General features: G+C 44.7%; 1 protein-coding gene across 1 annotated transcript in view; it reads right to left on the bottom strand.

The window, feature by feature from the left end:
• LOC309565198 (L-lactate dehydrogenase A chain) overlaps positions 1-14,188 on the bottom strand; it is a 31,839-nt gene extending 17,651 nt beyond the window's left edge. Inside the window, exons 1-3 of the mRNA XM_082269992.1 lie at positions 14,054-14,188; positions 11,379-11,496; positions 7,237-7,410 (exon numbers count right to left, since the gene is read on the bottom strand). Coding sequence (XP_082126118.1) covers positions 7,237-7,410; positions 11,379-11,496; positions 14,054-14,179 — 418 coding nt within the window. The 5' untranslated portion in view covers positions 14,180-14,188. The remainder of the gene's footprint in view (positions 1-7,236; positions 7,411-11,378; positions 11,497-14,053) is intronic.
• Between the last annotated feature and the right edge of the window lie 5,693 nt (positions 14,189-19,881).

The following is a 19,881-nucleotide window of genomic DNA, read 5'->3' as shown; positions in this document are numbered from 1 at the left end:
TCTGAAATGAAAGACGTAGCTGGGTGTAGTGACATGTCCACATGGGTCTTCTATCAGATTACCACTACCCTTCATCGCGCATGCACAGTAAGTGTTTTGTGGCCGAACGCGACTTCTGTTGCACGATACGATGAATAGCGGCATCCTTATAGAACAACGGTCGCACACCCTGCATCAGATTACCGCTGTCAGATCATGAAGTGTTTGGAACGCATAGCGCCGTGGAACGCACAGCACATGCACAGTAAGTATTTTTTGGTCAGAATGTCACTTCCGTTACACAATTTGATGGGCAGCGAGAATATGATAAACACCGCTACCCATCAGTCTGTGCAACAGAAGTGACGTTTGGACCAAAAAAATACTTACTGTACATGCGCGATGCGTTCCACCATGCGTTCCACACCGCTATGCGTTCCAAACACTTCATTAGCTGACTGGTAGCAGTAATATGATAGAACGCCCATGCGGACATCTTACTACACCCAACTACGTCTTGAATTAAAGAAGCTGGACACCAGCAGTAGGAAGGTGGTAGTGGCCATGTTGGTACACCCGGCACTACTCAGTGCTAACCCTATGCTTTAAAAATGACACATCCAAACAGATTTACAGATATCAATATACTATATTTATATACGTTCACTTTATTGCTAAAATTTCTCTGAAATGAAAGACTTAGCTGAATGTAGTGACATGTCCACATGGGTCTATCAGATTACCGCTGTCAGATCATGAAGTGTTTGGAACGCATAGCGCCGTGGAACGCATAGCGCATGCACAGTAAATATTTTTTGGTCCGAACGTCACTTCCGTTACACAATCGAATGTGTAGCGAGAATATTATAAAACACCGCTACCCATCAGATTGTGCAACGGAAGTGACATTTGGACCAAAAAAAAAAAAAACACTGAAGCTGGCCATACACTAACCGAAATATCGGGCGAACTCGTTTTCGAAAAACGAAAAATCGGCCGTGAGAGCTGACGATTGTGCCATCATGTGATGATCGAATTTTGAACAATAAATCGTTCAATGGACATAAAAGAATCAGTTTTTTGTTCATTTTGTCACATATGCCCAGTGCAAACAGGTCGGCCGAGAAACATTAACCTTTCAATTAATTGTTCGGCGGATTTTCAAAACTGTTCCTTCGATTTTTCGGCTCTGAAAAGTTAAAAAACGATTTTCTATTTGTGGCCATTAACAGGACGAAAAACGAACGATCGGACCAAATGACAGATTTTCAAACGATCCTTAGTGTATGGCCAGCATTACTGTGCATGCACGATGCATTCCACACCATGCGTTCCACACCGCTATGCGTTCCAAACACTTCATGAGCTGACCGGTAGCAGTAATATGATAGAACGCTCATGCGGACATCTTACTACACCCAACTACGTCTTGAATTAAAGAAGCTGGACGCCAGCAGTAGGAAGGTGGTGGTGGCCATGTTGGTACACCCGGCACTACTCAGCACTAGCACTTTATGCTTTAAAAATTACACATCCAAACATTTACAGATATCAATATACTATATTTATTTATATACGTTCACTTCATTGCTAAAGTTACTCTGAAATGAAAGACGCAGCTGGGTGTAGTGACATGTCCACATGGGTCTTCTATCAGATTACCACTGTCAGATCATGAAGTGTTTGGATCACATAGCGCCGTGGAACGCATAGCGCATGCACAGTAAGTATTTTTTGGTCAGAATGTCTTTTCCGTTACACCATCTGATGGGTACACCGCTACCCATCAGATTGTGCAACGGAAGGGACGTATGGACCAAAAAAAACACTTCCTGTGCATGTGCGATGCATTCCACCATGCATTTCACAGCGCTGTGTGTTCCAAACACTTCATGATCTGATGGGTAGCGGTAACCTGATAGAACAGCCATACGGACATCTTACTACACCCAGCTACGTCTTAAATTTCTGAGTAGTTTCAGCAAATATCCTCTCACTTTTTCAGTGAGAGGATATAAATATAGTATACTGACATCTGTGATGCTGTTTTGATGTTACATTTTGAAAGAAGCTGGACGCCAGCAGTAGGAAGGTGGCAGAGGCCATGTTGGCACACCCCGCACTGCTCAGCGCTAACACTTTATACTTTCAAAATGAAACATCCAAACAGAATCATAGATATCAATATACTACTATATATTTTTTTACATACGCTCACTTTATTGCTAAAATTACTATGAAATGAAAAGACGTAACTGGGTGTAGTAAGATGTCCGCATGGGTGTTCTATCAGATTACCGTTACCCGTCTTTGCGCATGCGCAGTAAGTGTTTTTTGGTCCAAACGTGACTTCTGTTGCACAATATGATGGGTAGCGGCATCTTTATAGACCACCGGTCGCACACCCTGCACCTGGAGGGTATGGAGAGCCGAACAGGGGAACCCCCAGAAGGAAAGAGGGCAAGTCTGGTGGGGGGGGGGGGGGGGCAGCAGACAGGGGACAGAAAGAAAAGGGGAACTGGCAAGTGGGAGCTGGTGAGGGACGAGGCAGCCAACATTGCAGGGGGAGAGGAGAACCCACAGGACCCACCGCCCCAAGGGGTACCCACACCCTGCACTGCGTCCAAGATGGGACGTACTTACCAATCTAGTAGGGGTTGCGGGTAACACACCCAAGACAGATCCACTTCACACCGAGGTGAGGGGGGGGGGGGGGGGCTGTCGGCTATGGTGACACAGACAGATGTCTGGTCATATGTGCCCTTGCGAGACGTTTAACTCACCAGCCGCCCCGGTCCAGGATCGGGCTCGTCGCGGCTGACCCAGTGCTTAGTTAAGGTTTGTGTGTGTTCGGTGGCCAGGCTGGGGAGACTACAAGGATCTATATTATCCAGCCTGTCACCCAGCCCAGCAGTTGATTGAAGTTGCTGCAGAAGTGAGAATAAAAACAAAAACCTACAGAGCCTCAGGCCACGGCAGATCAGGTCCTTACTCCTAGACTAGGCAGAAAAAAAAAAAAAAAAAAACTGAGCTGCCTGTAGCAGTGTGGGGGGTTTACTACCAGTTAGTACTGCCAAGGGGCAGTGCTTGTTCTTTTTTTCTGCCTAGCCCTAAAGGTGGCAATATTACCCTATGGTCAAGAATGTGAAGAGCTGTGTCCATCAACGAACGATAGAGAAATACTATATACAGATTTACTTGTATATCATACAAGGGATTTCTTAGATACAAAGCTACCTTGCCTTGCAGGACAAAGTGACAGTGTTTCTGCAAAAGGGGACCCCCCTGAACCCCCCCAATACTCACCTTACATGCACTCCTTCACTGCTTCTCTTTCTCATAAAATGGTGGTTGTTGCAATATTTTATGTCACACTGTATTTGTGCAGCGGTCTTGCAAACGCAATTTTTTTTTTTAGGAAAATACACTTATGAATTTAAGGAAAAAAAAAAAAAGGTAAAAATAGCCCTTTTTTTGTATAATGTCACACAGAGTAAATAGATACCCAACACATCATGCTTTAAAATGGCGCACATTCGTGAAATGGCGACAAACTACAGTACTTCAAAATCTCCATAGGCAACGATTTAAAAATGTTTACGGGTTACCAGTTTAGAGTTACAGAAGAGGTCTAGTGGTAGAATTATTGCTTCCGCTCCAACGATCATGGAGATACCTCACATGTGTGGTTTGAACACCGTTTACATTTTCGGACGCGACTTACACATGCGTTTGCTTTTCTGCGCAAGCATGGAGGGATGGGGAGATTTACAATTTTTTCTTATTTATTTTACTTAAATACACTGTCCTTTTTAATTTTTATTTTTTTTAATCACTTTTATTGCTGTCACAAGGAATGTAAACATCCTTTGTGACATTAATAGGCAGTGACAGGTACTCTTTATGGAGGGATCTGGGGGTCTAAAAGACCCCCAACCCCTCCTCTGCACTTAAGTATTCAAAATCAGCATTTTTGAATACTTTCTATTTTTTTTAAAACTGGCAGCTTTAAGACTCTAGTAAACCGGAATTGATGTTTTGTCATCGCTTCCGGGTTACTAGATCCGAGACCTGATCAAAGTGGATTCTCGGTGAGACGGGAGACCCGGGCGGAGTGGTGGGAGGGAACATCCCCTCCCGCTGCTTGCTATAACGGCGGAGGGTCTGCTTAGCCACATCTGTTATTACAAGAAAGCCGACCCTCGGCTCTAAAAAACAGTTACGACTACGTCGGCGTTAAGGGGTTAGAAACCAACGCCAGCCAAAACTTTTAATTTTTGACAGGGCCAGTAGGGTTCAGCAGCAGGGCTATGCTGAGGGCAGATGCTGTTGGTTGCTAGGACACTGGTGCCCTGGGCCACACAGTCACTGGTTGCTAGGACACTGGCAGCCCAGGTCCTACAGGATTGTGGCTCATTAGAATTAGAGCTGCACGATCAAAAAAAAAAATTGCGATCTTGATTCACCCCCCCCCCCCCCTTTTACGATCTTAAAATGGTATTTCCTTGATTCATAAATAGCTGTTCTCTGCTCATTCACAGTTGTCAAACAAACAAAAAAAAAAAAAAGCCTCCTGCAAATGTTTATCAACATTGTTAAAGGCTGTGAGATAACTATAAAACACAATGTTTTACAATGTATCATTTCCTTTTAGTCCCGGTTCACACTGATGCGGCTGCGCCGATCGCATGTAATATCGGAGCGCACTGCTCCTTCATTACATGCGATCGGCTGTGCGGTGCGAGTTTAGCCATACACTTTGTATGGCTAAATTCGCACCGCACCCGCAGCAAACACGCACAGGACCCTTTTTTGCAGCCGCATCAGGATCGGATCACACAGCGGTTCACACTTGTGCGATCCGATCCTGTGCAAACTGCAAGTTCGCACTGTGATATGCGATCAAACTGGGGGTGTCGTTAATATAACATTGACACCCCCAGCGTATCGCATATGGCAGTGTGAACTGCCGGGGTGCGTTTGCGATGCGGGAACAGGCTGCGAATTCGCAGCCTTTCCGCATCGCATAAGTGTGAACCGAGCCTTAGGCTACATTCACATCGCCGTGATTCTGCCCACGATCCAGAATCATAGCAAATCGCGGGATGCCTGTGCGATGCCAGTGATTTGCAATAGCACCCCAAACGCTGTGCGATGTTGCCGCGATTTCCACCTGCCGAATCGCAGTAACATCGCGCAAACAGAATCGCGGGACGCCCAAAAGAAGCTCTTGTACCTTTTTTGGGCGACAGGCGCCCTGCGATTCTGTTTGCGCGATGTTACCGCAATTCGGCAGGCGGAAATCGTGGCAACATTGCACAGCGTTTGGGGTGCCATTGCAAATCATGGGCATCGCACAGGCGTCCCGCGATTTGCAATGATTCCGAATCGCGGGCAGAATCGTGGCGATTCTGCCCGTGATCCACTACGCCCCCATGTGAACGTAGCCTTAGATCAAAGCAGAGACCCTGGAGAAAAAATGGCGATCAGTCACACTGTATTTGCGTAGAAGTCTTTCAAACCCAGTTTTTTGGGAAAAATACACTTTATTGAATTAAAAAAAAAATGTAACAGTAAAGAGTTAGCCCAATTTGTTTGTATAATGTAAAAGATGATGTTATGCCGAGAATCGTGATCTTTATTCTAAGCAAAAGAATTGGGATTCTCATTTTATTCAGAATTGTGCAGCTCTAGTTAGGATGCAGGTCCCTGGGGTGCTGCCACCTGCACTATACCAACCAATGACGGAGTGCGGCCTGGGGGCTAAAGATACACAGGACTGAACATGCACAGAGAACAGGGTGTCTAGTATCCAAACTCCAGCCTCAGTGCTGCCAGTCTGCCACCCACTGAGTGCTGCCTAATGCAACCACCTCAATTGGCCTCATGTGCGGTGTTCTATCAGAATAGCGCTACCTATCAGATTCTGCAACCGGAAGTGACCTTTCGGACGAGAACTTACTGCGCATGCGCCATGTGTTCCAACATGGCTGCGATGCATTCCAATAGGTTTCCTAATGTGTCAGAACACGAAAGCAGCGGCGGACATCTTCTTACACCCATGCAAGTCTTGAATTTTACATTTTAGCAGTATACTCACCTTATATACTGAAATAGACTATTTAACAGCGACCGAGTGAAATAGTCTATTTCACTATATAATCAGTTTGTCGCTGAGCAGTGCAGGGTGTACCAAGATGGCCGTCGCCACCTACCTGCAGGTTTCTCGCTATATTTACTATATTACAATAATAATATTTCTCGCTATATTTACTATACAGGCATACCCCGTTTTACGTACACTCACTTTACGTACACATTTGCGAGGACGGACACAGCTTGGTCAGCTTGGCATTGCACTACTCCCGATTTTTAACATTGGCGTCTAGGGGAGATCTTGGTCAGCTTGACATGGCACTACTCCCAAACCATAAGTGACAGGGATACCAAACTTAGGGAGCATCGAGAGGGGACCCAGGACTACAACATATCCTATTTTGTGGTCGGCCAGCTTGTCTAGGTAATCTGCCATTTCATAGTCCTTGTTCCCATGCTCCCCAAGTTCGGTGTCCTTGTCACTTATGGTTTGGGAGCAGTGCCATGTCAAGCTGACCAAAATTTCCTATAGAGCTAGTGTATTTACATGCATTGCAAAGTGAAAAAGGTATTGCTTCACTTTAGTACATTTTCGTTTTACATACATGCTCTGGTCCCATTGTGTACTTAAAGTGGGGTATGCCTGTATTACAATAATAATAATAATAATAATAATAATAATACAAATGTAATACTGTTATTCAGTATAAAAGATAAGTTTACTGATAAAATAAATGTAAAATTCAAGACTTGTGTGGATGTAAGAAGATGTTTGCCGCCGCTTCCTGTTCTGTCACATTAGGAAACTTATTGGAACGCATATCGGCTATATTGGAACACATGGCACATGCGCAGTAAGTTGTTCTCATCCGAACGTCACTTCCGGTTGCAGAATCTGATAGGTAGCGGTGTTCTGAGAGAACAGCGGTACAGCCCCGGTTGGAATCAGTTACTGTGTGGTCACCTGGACAGGAAGCAAACCAAACCACTCCAACAGCACACAGACAGCAATAAAAGTCTTTCTGCAGTAGAGGCAAAATTAATCTTTTCACATCACCTGAAACCCAATTAATGAGTGTAGCCTTGTTGGCTTGAGGTGATTGTAGCCGTATTAGTAGCCCTTTCGGGTTAGTGGTGACACAGGCAATTCAGATGACTCACCAGGGTTGGAGACGACAAGCAGTATGGCGTTTGGACTGTATTTCACAATATTGGGAATGATAAATTTGAAGATGTTGACGTTGCGTTGGACCAGGTTCAGGCGGCTCTCTCCTTCCTGTTGACGAGCGCCAGCTGTGATCACCACCAGCTTGGAGTGGGCCGTAACGCTGTAATCTGGAACAAAGATGGGATATCCAGTTAACCTTGTACCTCTACAGTCACGTTTTGCATAACTACGTGAATACAAAGCCACATAAGTGAGCTAACACATTATTGTACCTTTAGCTCATCAAAATATTTTACACAAAAAAAATGATTGGTAGAAAAATCGTTTTTTCTGCATGAGCTGAATATTCCTCTTTCATATGGAAGCTGTATAGATCAGCTTTGAGCCTTCACTACCTGTTGCCAAGCGCTGCAGCTCATGTCACACTACAGTGCACACCTGCCCTGATCAGGAGTGCTTTAAGTCGAACTATGGTCAAACTATAAATCATATACCGTATATACTCGAGTATAAGCCGAGTTTTTCAGCATGTTTTTTCATGCTGAAAGTGCCCCCCTTGGCTTATACTCGAGTCAGTGGCTTCACTGTGTTTTTAAAAATGGCGCCGATCGGCGCCGACGTGTCACTGCGCATGTGCGGTATGCCTGGGAATAGCCGAACGTGTTCGGGTTTTCTCGAGCATCGGCGGCGCATTTGCCGTGACGTAGTATTGGCGCCGGGCGGCGCGATTTTAAATTGAAAGCGGCTCACCAACAGGTAAGTGAGACTCCTCCGCAGCCCCTGCATTTCCTCATGCAGTGCTGCGGGCATGGTACAGGACATTCTCCTGTACCATGCCCGCAGCACTGAATCTCCTGTGCTATGCCTGTACTTACTGTGCCATGCCTCTACCTACTGTGCCATGCCTCTACCTACTGTGCCATGCCTCTACCTACTGTGCCATGCCTCTACCTACTGTGCCATGCCTCTACCATCTCCTGTACCATGACCTGTACCATGACCTGTGACATGCCTGTACCATGCCCTTACCATGACCTGTGCCATGCCCTTACCATGACCTGTGCCATGCCTATACCATGACCTGTGCCATGCCTATACCATGACCTGTGCCATGCCTATACCATGACCTGTGCCATGCCTATACCATGACCTGTGCCATCTCCTGTACCATGCCCGCAGCCCCTGTTTTGTGTCTTGTAGTGGTCCAGTTGGGTCCAGTAGCTGCTGCATTTCCCACCCTAGGCTTATACACGAGTCAATAAGTTTTCCCACTTTTCTGTGGTAAAATTAGGGGTCTCGGCTTATATTCGGGTCAGCTTATACTCGAGTATATACGGTATGTGAGGTAGACTATCCTTACCAGTAAGATGGGGCTTTCTGTTTTTCTAAGTACATTCTGGAATCTTTTGAACCTGCCAGTAGAATCATTGGTAAGGCATTTTCTTTGATGGCAAGACAATGCTCTTCCTTCTGCAGTGAAATCACTGCTCTAGCCCCTTAGATGCTGGCACTGTTAACAGGAGGAGCATTGGGAAAAATGCAAAAGCCCTGCTAAGGCTCTCCCCACAGAACTATCTGGTAAGGTACAGGAGAGATCCAGCTTTCCAGATTAATTTACTATTGACTAAAAGAAGGAAATTACATTTCTTTATAAAGCATTTAACATGCCAATTTGCTTTTGTAGCACCTTCCTAGGTAGGTGCTAGTGAAAGAGTATAGTTTTTGGCTCTGTCTGCCTATCAGAGAAGTAGCAGGCAAATGTATATTGCTTTCTGCCTACCAGAGAGCAGGATCTGTGAGTTAGGTCTTCTCTGTGTGTTTAGTGTGTGATTCATTGGTTCTAGATAGTGTTTTACACTGGTCCAATAGGGAGGCATGTTGGACAGTGAGAGGAAATCTGACCAATGGGTACACGGGCTTTGATACAGTCCCGGTGATTGTCAGAGATTGGTTGTCTCAATGCATTATGGGATACTGTATAAAAGCCAGGAGCACACGTGCTTCAGGTTTTTTTGGCAGAGTCCCGGAGGGAGGGGGCGGCTGCCTCCTCCTCTGTAGCAGTGGAACGTGGCATCAGGAGGTCGTCCTGAGGGCCAGAGGAAAGGAGCTGAACCCAGAGGTCCAGGAGCTGACTGAGTGAGGAGACACTGGAGACCCTATAAAAACAGTATCGCAAGTACAGGGAATCGTGTCAAGGGGCCCGACCTGAGGGAAGCCACCCCAAAAGGATAGGATAGTCAGTGGACGGGTGTCAGCAGTCCAGAAAGGGGATACTGAGGAGAGTGTCCCAAAGAGAAATGTAGTTCACCAAGTCTTCTGGCAAGAGGCTTAAACCCAAATCTACCTAAGTGACAAAGTGAATCAGCAGCCTGGCTGCATCATCAGATAGGAGTCCTTGCAACTTGTGAATTGTGCAACTACATACCCCTGGACTGATCATTGACTGAGCCAAGAAGTGTGAAATTGTGAACCCCAGTGTTGCCAACGGTAACCCAGTGGGACCTGAAAGTTTGATATCCAGCTTTCCTCAAGGGGGCAGTGCTACGCTTTGAAAATGTTTTTTATTACTTTGGGAGTAAACAAACAGAGGCTTTTTAGATGGACAATCTCTGGTTCTCGTGAAAGCTCACTCTTTTCCTCATCCACTTATACCTTTGTGTCTCTTCTCATGGCCACTACATTATTCTGTTAGAACCTAAATGGAATACCTAGTACTTCATGGTATGGAGGAGCATGTGATCTCCTTTCCTCCCAGGATAAGCAGCCAATTGCCAGACCCAAATGCCGCAATGTGTGGTGGGAAGGTTCAGTTTGCTCTGCATCAGTGCTTTCAGAGGGCTTAGCTCTAGAAATCAGAGCAATCCAGGGGAGCAACGGAGCAACAAAGGATCCCAGCAAAAGTATAAGTTGATAGGGTGAGGTGGAATTTGTTTTCAAGGGAACCTGTCATTTTAATGGGCATAGTGACAGATTCCCAATAACCCTTGAAACCCCCATCTCCAACTGCTATGGCGCCTTTTCCTGCTCTCCTCCAGAACACCTCAAAAGAAACGGTTTACCATCCTTCAGACTTGAGGGGAGTTGGATTGTGGCCCCTGGGGGTAGAAAATGTCCCAGGCCCATCATCAGCATGGCCTTAGGCTTGGTGGTCAATAGGAGGAGGACGGAGGAGTAGTGCCCCATTATTGGTATTAGAGGGAGGGATAATACCTCATCATTAGGGTCAGTGGAAGAAACAGTGCCCCATTGTTGGTGTCGGTGGAAAGAATAGTGCCCCATCATTGATAATAGTGGGAGGAAGAATGCCTCAATGTCAGCGGCAGGATTTATGCTCTGCTGTGGTGTCAGTGGGAGGAGTGGTACCCAATATCCTTAGGAGGAATAGTGTCCAAAGGACCGGATAAAGGCTAACAAAGGGCCACATCCGGCCCTTGGGCCGCAGTTTGGAGACCACTGTACTACGTAATCTTAGGAACAAATACCTATTGCTAAAATATTTATAAATTGACTTTTACAAAAGAAATGCCATATGGAGCTATAATCGAACAAACAGTAAATTCAGTATACCCATGTGACCTTTAGTGTCGGTTAACATATCTGCGATGACAGACATCGCATGTGATTCCAAGCGCACTGCTCTGCAAATCACATGCGATGTCTATACGATGCAAATTCAGCCATACACATTGTATGGCTGAATTTGCATTGCATTCAGACAAAACTCGCACAGGATCTTTTTTGGGTCCGCACCAGAATCAGATCGCATGGTGGTTTACACCTATGCGATCCGATTCATGTCCAAACTGACAGTTCGCACTGCGATATGCAAACTGATCTGGGGGTGTCTTTAACTTTGTATTGACACCCCCAGCGATTCGCATATGGCAGTGTGAACTGCCAGCGAGTTGAATGCGATGCGGGAACCCGCAGTGGATTTGCAGGGTTCCCGCATCACATATGTATGAACCGGGACTAAATCTTTAATGAAATTAAACTAAAAAAAAAAAATTATGATTGTTTAAATAATGCACGATACAGAAAATATTGCATGTCCTATTCTTCTGTGAAGTGCCAATGTAAGCAGTGGTAGCTCGGCGTCTCTAAGGAGCAGGAGGTTTACTAGAAACACACAGACCTTTGCTGGAGACAATCTTTGGGGTCTTCAGGAAAAGGCTGCCGTGCTGGAGATCCATCATTTCACCCTTCAGTTTGTCTTCAATCACATCAACCAGAGCAAGTTCATCGGCCAGCTCCTGCAAAGTGAAGAGGATTAACCACATGGATTGCATTCAATAAAAAAGCAACAGATTGAAGCTGGACTTAAAGCCTCGTACACACGCAACGATTATCGGCAGACCGATCGTCCGACTTTTGTCCAAGTTGTGTTTTGTTGGTTGGAATGTGCCTAGACTGCACACAAATTTTCTCGGCCAACAAAATTCTACTTCAGAAGTGATGTCATGTGTTGGTTTGTTTTCTTTGTGTTTTTTCTTCACTGAGCATGCCCAGTCTTGCTCATCAGATTTTTCCCTGTCGAAATCTGTACTGACTGCACGAAAATCGGCCGTTGTGTTGACGGCCAACAAAAATTTTATAGCCTGCACACCAGATTTTTTTCGGCCAAAAAGTCGGAGTTGGTTGTCGGAAGCATCATACTAACAAGCCGAAAATCGGCAGATCAGACGTTGGCCAAAAATTCCCTGCCTATTTTCGACGCGTGTGTACGGGGCATAACATTCCTGCTTGATGCGTTTTCAATTGAAATCAATGGAAATGCATCAAATCGCATCTCTACACAGGCGTTAAAATGTGCGTCATGGCTCGCATTGATGTAAGTTTTCATATGTTTTAATTAATTTCAAATTAAAGGGAATCGGGAGAAAAATGAATAGGTGTACTTCCAGCTTTAAAGTGACCCTTAAAAAAAAAAAAAAAAAAAAAAAAAAGGAGTTTATGCTTACCTTTTTGGCACCCTGATTCTCCTTTTTGGCACCCTCATTCTTCAAACTCAATTGCTTTGTGCTCCCTGGCCACTGCAGGTATTCCACAATTCTGGGTTTGTCAAATACCTGCTCCCCCTGCCACAGACAGTTGATCCTCCAACCGGCTCCTATGCCCTATATCATTTATGGCAAACTTTGGCACCCCAGATGTTTTGGAACTACGTTTCACATAATGCTTAGCTACACTGCAGAGTGCATTAGCATCATGTGAAATGTAGTTCCAAAACATCTGGGGTGCCAAGGTTCACCATCACTGCCCTATATTGATGTATGAGCTGGCAACAGGAAATACAGCGGGTGGTATGGGAACCAGAATTCGATGTAGACCAGCTACAGTGACAAGGAAGCAGAAAAGAGCCAGAATTTGAAAAATAGGAAACCAAAAAGGTAGGCATACAAGTTCTTCTTTTACAGGCAGTGCTTAGTTTAAAGGGGACCCTCCTCTGTGTGCCCCTGGGAACCTAGTGTCACTTATTTAGGATGGACTGTAAGTCTCCTGACTTTGGGACAAAGCCCTGCCAATTTGGCATCTACCTGTACTGTGGCCAGTAAGCACAGGGAAATGGTGGATGGGTAGTTCGAAGCCTTTAGTAAGAAAGTGAAACTAGTTTCAGAGAGGTGCACAGAGGAAGGTTTTTTAAAAAAAAAAAAACCAGCAGGCATTTTGTATAAAATGGATGACAACGTCACTTTAACCGGTTGCCGACCGCCGCACGACGATATACGTTGGCAGTCAGCCCCGGCCAGGCAAAGTGACGTATATATATATATATATATATGTCACTAGCCTGTCACTTGCTTGGGAGCCAATAGCGGGCGAGCGCGCTCCCGCCCCGGCTCGTTCCCCAGCAAGTCCGTGCGTGTGACCGGCGGACCCGATGTCCGCCGGTCACTCGGCGATCGTCGGTGCAGAGGGAGAAAGGCAGGCGGCTGATGTAAACAAGCCGCCTGTCATTCTCCCCTGTGTAGAAACAGTGATCATACAGTTCTACTATGTAGAACCGTTGATCTCTGTTCTTACACCTCAAGCCACAGCCAATCACAGTTAGAATCACGCCCCTAGGGACACACACCACCACTCCCTCTCAAAAAAAGTTAACCCCTTCACTGCCAGTGTAATTTTACAGTAACAGTGCATATGTATAGCACCGATTACTGTAGAAATGTCACTGGTAACCCCAAAAGTGTCAAAAATGTCAGTCAAGGGTCCGATCTGTCCGCCACAATGTCGCAGTACCGCAAAAAAAAAAAAAAAAAAAAAAAAATCGCAGATCGCCGCCATTACGCGTTAAAAAAAAAACAACAAAAATGACAAAAATCTTTCCCTTAGTTAGTAAACATGATAACTTTTGCGCAAACCAATCAAAATACGCTTTTTGCGATTTTTTTTTACCAAACATATGTAGCATAAAACAAATTGGTCGAAAATTTTAAAAAATTTTGTTTACATTTTTTTTGGGCAATTTCATATAAAAAATGTGAAAAATATTGTTATTTTTGCAAAATTGGCGCTATTTTTTTGTTTATAGCGCATGATCAAAAAATCGCACAGGTGATCAAATACCACCAAAAGAAAGCTCTATTTGTGGGAAAAAAAAGGACGTCAAATTAGTTTAGGTACAGCGTCGCACAACCGCGCAATTGTCCGTTAAAGTCACGCAGTAAAAAAAAAAAAAAAAAAAAAAAATCGCAAAAAACCCCCTGGTCAGGAGGGGGGTAAAATCTTCCCGGGGCTTAAGTGGTTAATTGAGTTAAAAATGATCATGGTCGAATCATTTAGTCCACTTATGAAATAAGTAAAACTCACCTTCTGCAGGACACTGATGGCACAAGCCATGCCCACTGCGCCCACGCCAACGATGGTGACCTTGCTGTGGGAAGAGGGAGGGTCGCTCACCAGATTGTGAATCAGCTTTTCCTTTGTGCTGGCCATCTTGATGTCTATAAAATAAACACAGTGGAATCTCAGGGCTGGGGGTAAAGGGCACAGAGCGTTGCACATTAACCCACAATCACTGTAATAGAAAAAACTGAACTTGGCTGCAAAAAATGCGCAAGAACTAGATAACCCTGGGAGATGTCCTGTGACCCTCATCACCTAAGCTCCATATACCGCATAGCAGAATTCGATCTATAAAATACTTTTTGTGATGCCAAAAACGACTTTCCCAGCCTCTTGGACTGGCTCTCTGGCCTCCAGGTCCCACTGACAATTGCACCTTTTGCACCCCCTATATTACACCTTAGATGGGCTCATTCTTTGCTCAGGCCCACATGTGCTGATGCACAAGCATTCAGTGCAGGTTCCCTAAAAAGGAATCTGACTACGTTGCCAGGGGCAACCCTGAAAACATTCCTGTCAGATGTTTGTATACACAACGCCCAAACTTAAAGTGATTGTAAATGACCGCCTTCTAAAACAAGCCATTAAGTTTAAAATAGAAATGAAATGCAAAACATTTTGGTATAAAAAAAAATAAATTTTCTTTCACAGTGATAATAAAAGGGCTGAGACAGAAAAGCCTGCAATTGGCTGCTGTAGGCAACATGGACAGTCCTTGCAATAGGAAGAGGGGGGAATAATAAAGCCTGCCTCTAATTATCATGATTCTGCACACACATTAGTGGTAGCATTTAGGAAGCCAGGCCTCAAGATTTCCTGTACATAAAAGATCTCTCTTGTGACCGTTCTAATAATAAAAAATGGACATAATCCAAGCGGCAAAGAGGAAGAAAAGGTTGTCAAGTAAAAATCCTTGTGTTTATTCTAGAACAGGCTTTTATATGGCGCTAGGCCCAAACTGATATACACACCTATAGCTGGGCACTTTCCATTATGACCCCAACATGCTGTCAGTTTGTGGTCTTGGTAAACATAAGGGATAAATTTAAATACACTTATACCACAAGATGGAATCGTATTTTCTAAAAAAAAAGTAAGGGTTGTCAAGCAACAAACCCTGTGTTAACTCTAGAGCAGGCTTTTGCATGTTGCTAGGCCCCAACACACCTATAGCTAGGCACTTTCCATGCATTGTGAACCTTTATGTCAGCACCATCACTGAGCGGTGATGGGGGATTACTGGCGGTAATCCCATTGACCAGAAAAGGAAATGCTTTGTGTTTGTGACGACTGTGTCTATTTTCTTACTTCCGTCTACAAGAACTCTGATTTAGGCCCCGTTCACACTGGGGCGATGCTACTTGCCGGGGCGACCTCATAGGCCGGCACGGACTTCATAACATTGAAGTCTATGCAGGTCGCTCCGGGTTGCCCCAAAGAAGCTCTGGACCCTTTTTCTAAGTCGGAGCGACTTGTGTCGCTCCTATTAGAACGGGTCACCAGCTTCTCTATGGAAGGCGACCTGTCAGGCGACCAGGTCGCCTGACAGGTCGCCCCAGTGTGAACGGGGGCTAAATGTTCTTTCTATACCTGTGACCTGGCTTCAGCCTAAAAAAAAAAAAATTTAAACATTTTTTTTTTCTAGAATTTCCTCTTCCAGTTACTGTGATTAGCGCTGCTAGCAATTCCCCCGCACCCCTCAGTGATGGTGCTGCCATAGGTTCACAATGCATGGAAAGTGCCCAGCTATAGGTGTGTGTCTCTATTAGGGCCTAGCGACACGCAAAAGCCTGCTCTAGAGTAAATACAAGGTTTGTTGCTTGATGACCTTTACTTTTCTGGAATATACAAACTCAGCTGGTGGTATATCAGTACTTAAATATTAATCCTTATGGTTTCCAAGACAACAAATCCACAGCATGGTAATCAAAATTAGAATTTTAACTGACTAGAACGGAAAAGGAACATTGCATCATTCAAGCACAGTTTCTGTGGTAACCAGGATATGACAGTTAGCCTGCATTCAAACCTGAGCAGAGCATAAGCAGAGTGTATTCCTAGTACTTTTTAAAACCTTTTGTTTTTCAGGTATTTTTCAGGTTTTCAAGCAATTTTGCACACTTCAGGCCTTTGTTTCCTGAGCTGAGCAAGAGGAAGCAGTGGTGTAGCGTGGGGGGGGGGGGGGGGCTGCTGGTGCGGTCGCCCCAGGCCCAGCACTTAGACAGGCACAGATAGGGCTGGCGCCACCATAAGGCAACCCAGGCAGCCGCAGATCCTAATCCCTAGTGTGCGCAGGCAGTGAGCGCCACGTTATGCGTAGAGGCGTCTCCCCGCTGGTTGCTGTAGCCGTCTCCACCGGAGATTCTGTTGGAGATATTCTCCTGCCTCTGTCCTTGGTGTTGCAGGACCGGTGAAATGTGGGGTGATTGTGTGTAATGGGGGTGTGATTATGTTTAGAGTAGGGTTTCTGGATGTATAATCAGAGTGGAGGAATTGGGGGGGGGGGGGGGGGGTATCTTGGGTGTGATCAATGTGGGAGTATCTGCAGGGTTTGATCAGAGTGGGGGGGGGGGGTATCATGGGATATCTAAAAGACCACAGGTTTGGGGGGTGCAAATTACCTGCCTTGCCCTGGGCGCTGACAGCCCACGCTATGCCACTGAAGGGAAGAGAGCAGTTCTTTAGGAGGAGAGGAATTCTTCAGGTGTAAAACCACTTGCACAAGTGTGAAAATGGTTAAAATAATGCTCGAGGTCTCTTGCACACTCGGTATAAAGAAGACAAAAAAAAAAAAACACTGCTTTTCAGGATGTTTGGCGTTTTTTCTGCCTCTAAACACCCTTGTGTTAGCCTACGGTGGTTGACTTACTAAAGCAAATAGACTGTGCACTTTGCAAGGGAAATTGCTCCAGAGCTTACTATATGAGGTAAAGCTTCACTTTACAAAGAATATCCAATCATATGCACTGAGAAATAATAAATATATTTTTGCATGTTTGCTTGCACAAGTTTGGATAATGAAAGTCAGCCAAGCATTTCCTCATTTAAGCTCTTTCGAAAATCTTATCTAAGAATTTTCGTTATTAGTGGGGCCGCAGCAACGGCTGATTTTCGTGCGGTCATCAAATTTGAATGATCAGGCATGTAAGAAATTTTTTGAAAAACAAACGATTTTCTAATCAATGATGGGAGAATTGTGCGAGAATTATAATCGAACAAGAAATGTGCATGAGTGCAAGAAAAGAAAATTCCCGGAAAGAAAGGAAGATTTCCAGCTACGGAAATTCTTTTCTGTAGCAATATGAAGTGAAATTGAAGGCTTGGTTGGTCGAATTTCGAAATCAATGGTGGTAACATTGAATCACAAAATGCATGAAATTAGATTTTTCTCTTTTAGAGCCGGTTCACATTAGCGCGACACGACTCCTTACTACTTCGGGGGCGACTTGTGCATTACATTGCACCACAACTTCGGAGCGACTTGCAGGGACTTCACATAATGGAAGTCTATGCAAGTCGCTCCGAGGTCGCCCCAAAATAGTACAGGACCCTTTTTCTAAGTCGAAGCGACTTGTGTCGCTCCTATTAGAACGGGTCCTGTAGCGGTCAATGGACCGCGACTTGTCAGCCTGACAAGTCGCCTGACAAGTCGCGCTAGTGTGAATGGGCTCTTAAAACAAAGTTTATTGAAACAATTGCAACAGTGCATTACACAAAGAAAACATTGGGCAATGACATACTCGGTACATACTCGGTACAGAGTAAAGAATCATGCATAGATACAACGGGTGTTTACAGGCAACACGATAGCACATAAGTTCACCCAGTGTCATAACAGGAGCAGTAAGGGTTTGGTAGGCCAAAGGCAATGGGAAAAAAAAAAAAGAACTCAAGTTCAAAATCAACAGCAAAAGAAGGCATATGCAGCAATACAGTGAGGGGTCTAATTGGAGCAGGTAACAGCACTCTCCAACCGACTCCCCGAAACCTTCTCGTATTTGCTCGGGCAGCCCATGGCGGTAGATCAGTTTTTTATATAACAGGGTGGAATTCACATCTGCTCTCCAGGCCTGAATAGAAGGGGGCTGGGGCCGCATCCACATCCTAGCTATCTGCTTACGGGCACTGAATAATGTTTCATGTAGGAATGTGGAAAGGAATTTGTCCATAGCCAAGTCGGGGAATAAACCCAGAAGACATATCTTTGGGTCCAGCTGTAGTGGGGAACCCAAATGATTGTGCAAGAACTTGACAACCTGCAGGCAAAAGGATTGGATTAGTTGGCATGACCAAATCAGGTGAAAGAAGGTGCCAGTGTGTGCAAGGCATCTGGGGCAGTGTAGACTAAAGTTGGGGCGGTAACGTGCTTAAGTAGGCTCTATGAATTATGTAGAGTTGGGTCAATCTATCGGGTAGCTTTAGGGAAGAGAGGCGCGGGCATTCAAGGATAGAGTCCCAGTCCGTCTCATCCAGTGGGCCCAGATCCCCTTCCCAGCGAGTCCTAGCCCCGCCAGTCACAGCATTGGTGGCTTTAAGGCAGGGTTCCTCAAACTACGGCCCTCCAGCTGTTGTGGAACTACACATCCCATGAGGCATTGTAAAACTCTGACATTCACAGACATGACTAGGCATGATGGGAATTGTAGTTCCTGAACAACTGGAGGGCCACAGTTTGAAGACCCCTGCTTTAAGGTGTAGTTCCGAATAGAGGGCAGATATCAACTTGGTTGGGTTATCCCCAAGGATAATATCCAGGACAGGAGGTCTAGCCAAGGTGGGGGCAGGAGCTGGGAACTGAGCCTGTAGTGCATGCCGCAGCTGAATATATCTAAAGAACAAGAAGGGTGGGAGGTCAAAGTCAGCCGTCAGTGATTGAAATGAGTGAACCCCAGTGGTGCACATGGCGGCGTCCAGGGTAATAACTGCCCTGGTGCCCACCTGCTCATGACTGGAAATTTGATTTTTAAAAGAAAATTCTTTCGAAATTTGATCCGTGTATGGCCAGCCTTACTAAAGCTGGCCATACTCTGTACAAAAAATCGTTCAAACTCATTTTTAAAAAAGGAACACTCGGCCGTGAGAGCGAACCATCATGTATTGACCGATAAATCGTTCAATGGACATAAATGGATCCGTATTTTGTTCTTTTTACATATACATAGTGCAAACAGTTTAGAGGAGAAACATTAAACTTTCAATTTATCGTTCACCAGTAAATTTCTAAACTTTGAACAAAGAATATATATATTGCGCTCAGCAATCAAAATTCACAAAAAATTTCACAAAAAGTGCTTAAGTGCTTATACGGCTGATATTGTACCATAAATAGCAGCAATGCAACATTCAGGTATAACCAAAATCAGCTAGTGATAAATAAATAAATAAATAAATAAATAAATAAATAAAAGTGAATCAATCATTAAATAAACAATAAAATTATAAAATTATGCAGTCCTTCTTGAAGTGATTCACGTGATTAAATAAATATATAAATAATGTAGTCCTTAAAGTGCTCAGTGCAAAGTGATGTCTCAGCAATCTGAAAAGACTTGAACTTGATGTAAAAAAGCCTTCACCAATAAACCTCCACCCAGTGCTCTGATTAGATACTCCTTACCAGAGACATATGACCCCTTAATTACAGGGGGTCACATTCAGCATTGATCTCCAATAGAGGCTCCAAGCTGTCCTTATCATTGTTTCCTCATCAGCAAGATAGCAGGCTCAATTAATATAGGGAGCTCCGGGGTCATGGACATCCAAATGCAGAAAATAGAAAGGAGACCCCAATA

This window comes from Pelophylax lessonae (genome assembly GCF_965119305.1).
Source record: "Pelophylax lessonae genome assembly, chromosome: 10".
Classification (NCBI taxonomy): Eukaryota; Metazoa; Chordata; class Amphibia; order Anura; family Ranidae; genus Pelophylax; species Pelophylax lessonae.
Note: the sequence above shows the minus strand (reverse complement) of the source record. Positions and strands in the feature narration are given on the sequence as shown.